Source organism: Hydra vulgaris, chromosome 03 (assembly GCF_038396675.1).
Source record: "Hydra vulgaris chromosome 03, alternate assembly HydraT2T_AEP".
In the NCBI taxonomy this organism is placed as follows: domain Eukaryota; kingdom Metazoa; phylum Cnidaria; class Hydrozoa; order Anthoathecata; family Hydridae; genus Hydra; species Hydra vulgaris.
In genome coordinates, this window is record NC_088922.1 from 12,030,001 (window position 1) to 12,041,463 (window position 11,463).

An 11,463-nucleotide genomic window follows, 5' to 3' on the forward strand; every position below is an offset into this window, starting at 1 on the left:
TGTTTTAGAAGAATTTTCTTCGATAAAATGAACTTCGTTCTTTTACTTTGTTAATAGTCATATATTGATGTACATATCGGTCATGTTTATTGCAAAATTGTAGCTTTAAACATACTTAAAATAGTATTGTAACATTTGTTTTGTTTTAAAAAAATATCATGATAACCATTTGAGGTATACATTTTTTTATAAATAAATTCGAATATTTAAGTTGTAATATTTAGTAATATTTTTATTTAATATTATTTCATAATTGGTTTTTAATGATTATTATGTAAGAAAAAGAATTTATCTTTATATATAAAATTATCTTTAAGAATTTCTGTAGAAAAACTGTAAGACTGGTGTTGTTTTTGAAAAGACTGCAAGCATGAGCAAGTTTTGAAAGAAACTTTCAGTAACATGTTGCCTCACTAACCCTAAAATGTTATCATCAATAAAGTTTATTAACCTCATCAAAGACCTAAATTTTTAAACTTAAGCGATAAATTTTAAATGTGTTTTCTCATATATCATAGTTAAAGGCAACTGTTAATGGATGCATTTTTTTGTATTTTGCCAAAGCAAATTGTTATATATTTGGTATTAAAATAAAACATTGAAGCCAAGATTGAAACCTTTCTGCTTTTTAAATTTGAAATTATAAAATTATTATAAAACCTCATTAACTACAAATATTTTTTTTCATTAACCACAAACATTTATTTGTATTATTTAATCTGGTGAGATTAAATAATTCACTATACGTCGATTATTTTTTAAGACTGCAACTTTTTTTTCTTATTTAAACGTTAAAGCAAAATTACGATTAATGGATTTTTTAAAAAAATTGTTGGGTCAACGGCTAGGTTCCAGTCGGGTCAACGGCCCCTCCAGTCGTCGATGTTTTGTCACTAAAAAATATGCTAAGCAAACACCAACTGAAGAAGAGTGCCAAAATAGTGTCTGAAATGATCGTCTATCTTTTCTTTATATGTTAAGAAAGTTTGCTTATCGCAGACATAAAAATAAACACAAACGTCGATTTGGAGCGAAACAAGTTCCGTAGATACCCTTAACTCTAAGGAATAATTTTCATAGCTGTTTTCAGATAGCCACAAGAAACCTATGTCAAATGTCGTGTAATTGAAATTTTTTTGTTTTTCATGCTGACACGGAAATAGATGAGATGAAAGTGAAAACCTTTAAAATCAAAACACTGACAGGTCAATAGGTGTCGAAGACTTGAAGAAATTATTTGTTATACTATATATTATGTTTTCCAGTATTCGACAAAAAAAATATTTACCGTCATTACTTTATCGTATAATAGGTTATGAGTCACAAGCCAGTATTTTATGTGATTTGTGTAATTTATGTTTGAAACTAAAACTTCTATAAGTTATTTAATTTTATTCCAGTCTTCGAAAACACCGCATTCAAGTCATCGACTGAAAAAAATGTTTCAATTTTCTCGGGTTTTTAGAGAGTTACTTTTAAAAATATTGCTTTCTTTATTGTGATGATTGCTACGCAACGCAATTAATTAGTTAAAGATTGACTTAAGTAAACTTTCACTTTTTTAGTAAACCAAGACAAGAATAAAACATCAAAAAGTGAAACAGAGTTTACGAAAAAATTGCTTAGTAACTTAAAAAAAAATCTCAGATTTGTCTATCGTGTTTACCCAATAAATATAAAAATAGAAAAGAATTTTTTTACATAAAATTCAAACACATTTGATTAATAGTTTTATTTTTCCTTTTTTTTATATGCTTCATTTCCGTTAAGACTAATTTTTAGTTTTTAGTTTATTTGTAATTAATTTATATATGTGTGTTTATATATATATATATATATATATATATATATATATATATATATATATATATATATATATATATATATATATATATATATATATATATATATATATATTTCATTCAGTCATTAAACAAAAAAACAAAAAAAATACAATAAATCTATTTAAAGTTTGATGAAGAGGTGCTTCACCAGGCTCCTCTATGCAGACGAAAATATAAACACAGACGCTACAGACAAAGCAGCAATTGTCTCTAAAAGTTACTTTGTTATGCAGTTTTTAAAAGCATTGATCGATGGAGCGTTCACTGCTGTTTAGGAAGGTGCATTCCAGGACAACAACTTTGTTTGAAAAATAGTTATGTTGTTCTTAACGATTTCGAACTAGCTGGTGTTCCTCTCAAAATATACTTGGCTTTACTTACTACAAAATATACTTGGCTTTACTTACTACAAAATATACTTGGCTTTACTGTTTTAAATTTTTTGCGGGACAAAAAAACTGACAAGTTCGAGTTGACGCGTGATTTTAAATTGCTTAATAAGATCTGCCCATTTACGGCGTTCTTCAAGTGTTGTTAGGCCGAGCTGTTGGAGCCGATTTTCATGGTACAGGTATTTAATAGATATATATATATATTTTTTTTTTTTTTTGTCTTGCTCGATGTTGGACTTGCTCGAGGATAGCAATGTCGGGCTTTGAATGCGGCGACCCGGCTTGCACAGCAAACTCAAGGTGGGGGCTGTATATAAGATACATTGTGCGCGATAAATAAAAACTGCGACTGCGAAATGTTTTTTTAGTCGCCCTAGCATTCTATTCGCTATCGATGCGATTTGTGCGTCGACTTATCATTTATGCGTTGACTTGTTATATGATTTGTTATAAACATCATCAACACTGTGTTTTATTTACATCTTTGAAAAATACTTTCCCTCATTTTGTATGGAATAGATGTGAGCAAGATAGGCCGGTAGTTTGATGCATTTAGCTTACTCATCTTCTTGAAAATACAGTCGGTTTTCTCCACAACTCGGGAACTTCACCAGATAAGCGAAAAAAATTTGGCGAAGGTAGCTGCACATTTTCTAAGGATCAGTGGAAGTAAGCCGGTGTAGCCAGTTGACTTTCTTTTATCAAGGTGGTTGAGACACTATATTGATAGAAAAGTTTGCTGGGTCGACGATACAAATTGCTTCAGTACGACTTTCAATAACTGGATTATACCTTCAGGCTCTAAAACACAAACCGATTGAAAATAGATATTGAACAATAAGCATATATTGCCGGTATTGGTAGTGATGTTGCTATTAGCTGTTTCTAGCCATGTAATAGTGTTCCTGACGCTGTGTTTGCTTGGTGCATATGCATGTAAGCGTTTAGGGTTGCTTTCGGACTTCCTGTCGCGTTTCTCTTCGAAGTTGTGCTAGGCAGATTTTACCATTATAGTAACGTTTTTGCATGCGGTACAATGTGATTCTTTGAGTAATATGTGCGTATCGCAACCTGCATTAATGTATTTGGCCCAAGAGGCACGTTTAGCCTTGCTCCTGTTTCTCATGAAGGGAGCAGTTGTTAATGGGGTGCGTAGTTTGATGGCTTTATTATACACGTTTACAAGGAGCTGGTAGTTATCGTTTACATTTAGACCAGTGAATTCTATTTCTAAATCAACAACTGCAATGTGCGCGGATACCTCTGCGTAGTTTGCTCAGCTCCAAATAATTCGAGGTCGTAGTGAGGACAATATAAGCAGCCGAGGAGAAACAACTTTTCACCAATTTTTATTTTTTGCCAGATTTGCTCAATTGATGTTGAGCTGAATAAAATTAACTTCGTTGACTATAATATGATAATCATATATATATATATATATATATATATATATATATATATATATATATATATATATATATATATATATATATATATATATATATATATATATATATATATATATATATATATATATATATATATATATATATATATATATATATATATATGCATATATATATATATATGCATATATATATATATATATATATATATATATATATATATATATATATATATATATATATATATATATATATATATATATATTAGGTAAAGTGGGGTAATATTGGCATATCTTTAGAAAATAATTTTTTTTAGCTGTGACAAACTAAATTTGGTATGCAATATTTTTATGTGTTTACCAATGATATTGCTGCCATAAACTGATGAAGAATTTGATGTTTGATCATAACTTTTTTTTTAAAAAAGAAATTTGTTATGTATATTGCAAATCGCTCTAGAAAGCCGATCGGGAAAACTTTTAAACTTATAATTTTGGATTTTAACACGTTCGCTGCCAACTATGAGTATACTCGTAGTAAGTTAGCGTCATTTATTTGCCAACTACGAGTATACTCGTAGTTAGCGGGACTTTGATATTTGCCAACTACGAGTAAACTCATAGTTATACTAACTTATTTCAAATAATATTTGTGCATGACTGGCTTTGTCTATTCACTTTTTTTTTTTCTTAGCTTCACATTTGATTTCACAAAATATTACATTCAAGTTTTTATTTTAAAAATCCAAGGAACCTAATTTAGGTTCCTTGGATTGAATAAAATTATATATATATAAATATATATATATATATATATATATATATATATATATATATATATATATATATATATATATATATATATATATATATATGAATTGCTAAATTGAATCAATCAAACCTATTAAAGTTCAATATGTTGATAACATTACAAAACAAGAAAGAAAAGCGATTAAAGAACTGCAACTGATGAAAGACATAGTTATTAAAAAGCCTAAAAAGATAATACTTTAGTTATAATGGATTCAGCATATTATATTAACAAACTTGTTCATCAAGACCATCTTTTATCTCTTCCTACATAAGAAAAAATAAGTTCGGAATCTGATAAAATAGTTTTTAGAAATCTATTTAATTTGGTAAATAAACATAAATGCCATACAACAAATGAGATGAAATATATCACAAACTTTAAATGGAAATCAAGTAATTTCTATGTAATTCCCGAAATTCACAAATTTTGAGAAATTATTGACAAGGTAAAAGAGTCAGACTCTTTATTTATTGAAATAAAACCACCAAAAAATCTCAAAGGTAGACCAATTATTGCTGGAATAAATTCACCTACATCTCATTTGAGCCAGTTTCTCCATATAATTTTTCTCCTATTGTAAAGAAACAAATATCTTTTATTAAAGATGACTGGGATTTCCTCAGAAAAATTCCAAGAGAGCTTGAATCAGACATTGAATTAGACATTGCAATCATTCTTGAAAATTATAATAAAATTCAAACAGAGATTTACTAAAAAGAAACTAACACCCATGACTATTTAAACTATAACAGTCATCATCCATTTCACATTAAAAAGAATATTCCTTACAATTTAGCTAAAAGAATCGTTGTTTTTACATCTAATTATGAAATCGAAAAATTACGCCTAAAAGTCATGGTTAAAAGATTGCGAATACCCTGATGAAATTATAGAAAAAGCATTCCATAATGCAAAACTAAAAGGACCAGCCCCACAAAAGGAATCTAAAGAAATATTTCCTTTAGTGACAACATTCTATAGTAATCTCAATTGCCAACCTTTTATAACAGAAGCTAACCTTTTGCTCAAAGTATCTTATAATGAAAGAATTAAAAATGTTTTTTCTAATATTCACCCGGTATTGGCTTTTAAACAACCTCCTAACTTACTAAGAAGACTTACTTTTTCAAATATTGAAGTAACTAGTAAGAAGATTGGCATATTCAAATGCAAAGATATTCAGTGCAAAAATTGCAAACTATACCTTCAAGAAGTAGATAAGTTTAAAACATCTAACGGTACTATTTGGAAAGTGAACATCACATGCAACAGCAAAAATGTAATTTATTACCTAAAATGTTTAACATGCAAAAAACAAACATATACTGGTAAAACTAATAATTTTAAGATTATGTATAAACGGACATATTTCCAGTTGCAGAACTGACTTATCAACTGATCGATTTGACAACCATGTTTATACTTGTCAACGTGCCCACAAAAGTGTAATTGAACCTTTTTTCCATCTTCTCGTCTTGAGCTAGAAGCGTGATTTATAATAAAATCGGATACTTCATTCATTCACTAGAAGCGTCATTTATGATAAAATTGGATACTTCATCATCTAGTCTTTCTTGAGCTTAACAACGAAAGTTTTTTGTATAATATGAAAAGCATTTGCACAAAGAAAGAGATGATACATTTAATTGATATTTCCGGTCTATAATTACAATTCAATCTTTCACAATCAATAGTTACCCATAGCAACAATATGAAAATTAAGTTATTTTTGTTTTTAATACAAATATCTTGCAATAATACCAAAAACAGCACTACTGATGATTATTTGAAAGGCCTCTAGTGTCTAGTAGTTTTAATATATTACACAATAATCTCTTAGTGTTTGAGAATTATAACTATACAAAGCTTGAACCCCTCTTAATTTGAGGGGGTTACAATTTTAAAAGGTCATAGTTTTTGAACGCTAAGAGATTATTTTATGAAATTTAGTTTTTATTGATGAGTATAAATTTATTTAAGAATAGTACAAAAAAAAATTTTTCAACTCGTTGCTCTCTTGTTTGGGGCAGTTGTGGCAAAAATTTTAGGGCTTTTTTGTTCCCAGATTCCAATCATCGCAATTTTTTGCAAAGCATCCTTATTTGACATAAGTACAACATATAAATTTTTGGAGTTTGTTCCATGTCAGGACGTTAGCTATCTAAATACTCAAAAAATGCTGAATCCGCACCTATATATATAAATATATGAATAAGCGACATTTGTTAGGAAGTAAGTTAAATGCTCTTCAGCGGTGCTCTGTGATAAGACCGTAATGATTTCTGGGAACACCATAATAACCTTTAACTTCTAAACTGGATGCATTTATTTTATTTTTATTTTTTCAGAAAAAATCGAATAAACAGTTAATAGATAGAAACAAAAATAAACAGTTTAAATAAAAAATCTTTAAAAAATTTAATAGCACCAAATAATTTAAATTTTAAACAATCAAGATTTTGCAACATAAAAAATATTAACCTTCTGTCACATGCAATTATTGAACCTCCGGATATATTTACAAAAATTTTTAGGAACATTCAACAAACATTTAACAAAGTTGAGGATCTTTGTTGAATGTAAAAAATACCAAATGATGTATTTGTTGGATCTGAAACTTACAAACAGCTTTCACAAACTGACTAAACATTTTGAAAAAAAACATGAAATTTTATTTTACTATTTTTTTTTCAAGAATTTTATAATTCTTTTAAATAATTTCTTTCATGGATTTCAATCTTTTATAGCTCTAAATTTCTTTAATAGCATATAAATAATATAAAAGCAAGATATTTATTTTTCTTTTAATTTCACTTACATTAATATAACTTATATATAATAAACGCTTATATTTATTAAACATTTTAGCAATTGTAAGGATTTTAACACTTCTTAATTATTTGTTATTTTCTATTTCTTCATTCTTTTAGTTATTTTCTATTTCATTTCTAATTGTTTTTTATAGGGTAGGGAGGGGTAATGTGTGTCTAAGGGGTAATGTGGGTCTAATCAACATTTATCAGTTTTTCAGGAAAAAACGTTTTAGGTAGAAGTTTTTTTTATGTATGTTATAGATGGTTAAAACAGTTCTCTAAATTTTAATTATCAGTTTACTAGGCAAGTTCTTAAATTTATTTTTTTATTTAAAATGGCGCATACATTTAAAGAGAGATTTTTATCGAAAACCTTAAACTTCTGAAAAAGGGTTTTAAAAACGGGGTTTAACACATAAAAAATATTTTATCTGAAATAAAAATTACCAGATAATAAGGTTCAATTAATTTTAAGATGGAATGATGCGTAAAGGGGCGTAATTTTTAGATTTTTTTGATTCGGGGAAACCATCCGGGAAAGAAGGGGGAAGGGGGCGATTTTTGATTTAGTGAATCCAGAATAAAGTAGAAAGTGGGCAAATTTTAGGTTTAAATCATAAAATTTTATTAGTTAATTATTTTAGAATATTAGTCTTACACTAGTAGTAGTAGTAGTAGCAGTAGTAGTAGTAGTAGTAGTAGTAGTAGTAGTAGTAGTAGTAGTAGTAGTAGTAGTAGTAGTAGTAGTAGTAGTAGTAGTAGTAGTAGTAGTAGTAGTATTAGTAGTAGTAGTAGTAGTAGTAGTAGTAGTAGTGTAGTAGTAGTAGTAGTAGTAGTAGTAGTAGTAGTAGTAGTAGTAGTAGTAGTAGAAGTAGTAGTAGTAGTAGTAATAGTAGTAGTAGTAGTAGTAGTAGTAGTAGTAGTAGTAGTAGTAGTAGTAGTAGTAGTAGTAGTAGTAGTAGTAGTAGTAGTAGTATTAAAATGCTGCAACAAGTTTCTCTGTACAACCTATAGGTTATGGTAGCCTTATCTATTTCATACTCGAGTTTATTCTTTAATCAATATATAAAAATTACATGGAAATATAGTATGAAGTGTAAAGTTGTACTTTAGTATTTTCATTTATTTATAATCTCGGTACTTGTGCGGGTTATTTGAAATTTCTTTATCGAGCTTAGCTTTGAAACTGTTAACAGATATAGCGCATACAACGTCTGATGGCAATGCGTTCCAATGATTCACAACTCGGTTTGTTAAAATCTGATGTCTTTGCTCTCAATTTTGTGCGTTTTATCTTGTCAATTTTAGGTGATGTGCTCTAGTTTTTATTGGATTTACCAGCCCAATACAAAAAACATAGGTTCACGCCATGAAACAATGCCTTGTTAACAATTTTATACGCTTGTATGAGATTTCCTCTTATTCGACGTGTTTCTAAAGAAGTTAAATTTAGAAGATTTAAACAATCTTTGTATGATAGTCTACAGTATGATAGTATCAAACAGGTAACTTGTCTTTGTACTTTCTCAACTTTATCAGTATGCTACCACGAGTTTTAGATGAGAGCGTACAAACGTTGTGTATGGAGTTTTAAGAAGTTGTGGAGTCATATGGCTGAATAAACAATACAACATGCCTAGAACACGTTTGACTATATTGATTGCATAGGCTGAATTATAATGCCATTTCAAAGCTGGCTTGATTAAGACGCCCAAATCACGTTCGACTAAAGTTGATGCAAGCTATTATTGTTATTAGCTTGGATTGAGTAGACTTAAGGATTATTTGTTTTGTTTATGAACATTATTTTACATTTGAGTTTCATATGCCAGATTTTACACCATTTGACTATGCTGTTGATATCAATTTAGAATTTTTGTGAAGCTAATGGGTAGTCTAAACTGGCCAGCACTTTCATGTCATCCGCATACATTTTATAACAATATCAAGTATCCCATTTACGAAAATGAAGAATAGAATTGAATCTAAGACGCATCCTTGAGAGACGTCACTCAACACCTCCAACCTCAATGACACGCAATCATCCATCATAATTCGTTGAAACCGTTTATGTAAAAACGAGTTTGTCCAATTTAGGAGATATCCAGCGAAACCATATGCCTCAAGTTTGTGAATTAGTTGCTTGTGTGGAATCATATCGAACGCTTTACTGAAATCTAAAAATGCTACATCAATAGATACCTTGTCAGATAATGCTTTTGACACCATGTCAATTAACTCCAATAAATTAGTCACACACGCTTTTTACAAATAAATCTATGTTGATTTTTTGAAATAAGGTAATGCTCGACTAAATGGTCGACCATAAATAAATTTGCGATAATGTTGCTATTGATTTCATTTAAAGCAATCACTCTACATTGAAACCATAGTTTATTTTTTAGCCTTCAATTTATTCTTTATGTCTTCATTGATCCATTTGCTTCCTCGACGAATCCATTTTGATATAGTCACATTAGTTTTGTATGCAGCTTCGTTGTGATTCAAGAAAATGTTATAACAGTCATTAATATTGCGTCCGTTGATTTACATCTACTATTCAATATTGTTGAAGTATTCGGATATTTTTACAAAATCACTTTTGTGATAGATGCATGTATCAACCGGTTTATCTACGACTGTAGCGCTTTTAACAGCGTAATCCCGTTGAAGAACGTGGTGAGGTTTCTTCAGAGATATTAGAAGTGCATGATGAATAACATCGAGAACTCGATTTTCATTTTTGGCTATAATTAGATCAAGAATTGTTCGCTGCGATTTCATCAAGTTGAAAAGTGAGGTCAGCGACGAATTGAGTAAAAAACAACTCGGCGATGATGTCAATAAAATCATTTGAATCGATATCCCCGTTCTTGGTATTTGAAATACGGTTCAAATCCCAGTGAATTCCTGGCAAGTTAAAGTCTCCACAAATCAGCAATCCACTTTGTATACTAGACAGACGTTCATCCGCTTTAGTAATGGACGCTTTAATTCTCTCAAGTGGATCTAGTATGTGTGGCGTTTATATGCATTCCAGAAGGATGCTTTCAGAAGCATACAACGTTTTTCACCAAATTTTTTAAGAGGAATCTTATTTAAATTTTTTGCTTACTTCATTAGGTTTTAATAAATTGTCAACGTAAATACCCACCCCTCCTCATCTGCTGGACACACAATCTGAATATACAAATTCTGAATAGCATGCAGTTTTCAATGTTTGTTATTGCTTATTTATGCCACCACGTTTCTGTAACGAAGATTATTCTGGGTTTGGATGTCTCAACTGATGCTAGAAACTCTGAAATTATTTTGTCTAAGAATGTGGGATTAATATATCAGTGTGATATTTCTTGAAAAGCGGATTGTTGCAGTAGACATAGTTGAAAGTAATGCATGCTCTTGAGAAGCGTTGTATAGATTAAAGTTGTTATTATATGGTGTTGAATTACTTATTGTGATTTGCTATTTATCTACTTTAACCTAAGCATTATTACGAGTAACGTATAGTAACCTGCCGTCGCCAAGTTGTTTTTTAAATTGAGAAGTTCTTTTTTCTTTTTCAACTCTCCTCCTAATTGTCTATCTTGTCTTCTCTATGCTTCTGTTACACTGTTTTAATCAATGTAACTATGAAGTTACGTCATATTGATATCCCAACAACCGAATTTTTTTTTTGTATCACACAAGCTTAATAAAATTTCTTATCACTTTTAAGCAGCCTCCCTAATTTACTGCCATTTTCAAACAACATGTTTTGTTGAAAATATTAACTTATTTAAAAAACTTTCAAAATGTCTAGGGAGGGGGCAATTGCCCCTATCTACCCCCCCCCTCTCCTATGGATCCGCCCTTGAGTAGAGGTCTAGAACTAGTTTACTTGTTTTTATTAAAAAGAAAAACTACAGAAAACAAAAACGAGCGACCTGCTCGATTTTGTTTTCTGTAGATTGCTTTTTAAATATAAGTAAAATTTAAAGTTAAGTAAAAGATTATGTTACAATAACTGTTGTAGCTGTAGCTAAAAAGAAAATATTTTTAGAGCAAATAAAAAAAAAAAAGTGTTCAGTAGATGCTTAGTTATATGTTTAGTATACATAAATTTAAATGTTTTGTTTTCTGCTATTTTAATATGATTACTTAGAGGAGAATACTTATTACTAATAAGAATTCTCTTCTAAGTTTAGTTCAGTAA

At 29.4% G+C, this 11,463-nt stretch overlaps 1 protein-coding gene across 1 annotated transcript in view; it reads left to right on the plus strand.

Moving 5' to 3' along the window:
• The window catches only part of LOC101240473 (armadillo-like helical domain-containing protein 3), a 37,054-nt gene extending 36,886 nt beyond the window's left edge, over positions 1 to 168 (plus strand). Inside the window, exon 26 of the mRNA XM_065792354.1 lies at positions 1 to 168. This exon is cut by the window's left edge and continues 62 nt beyond it. Coding sequence (XP_065648426.1) covers positions 1 to 31 — 31 coding nt within the window. The 3' untranslated portion in view covers positions 32 to 168.
• The last annotated feature ends 11,295 nt before the right edge of the window (positions 169 to 11,463 follow it).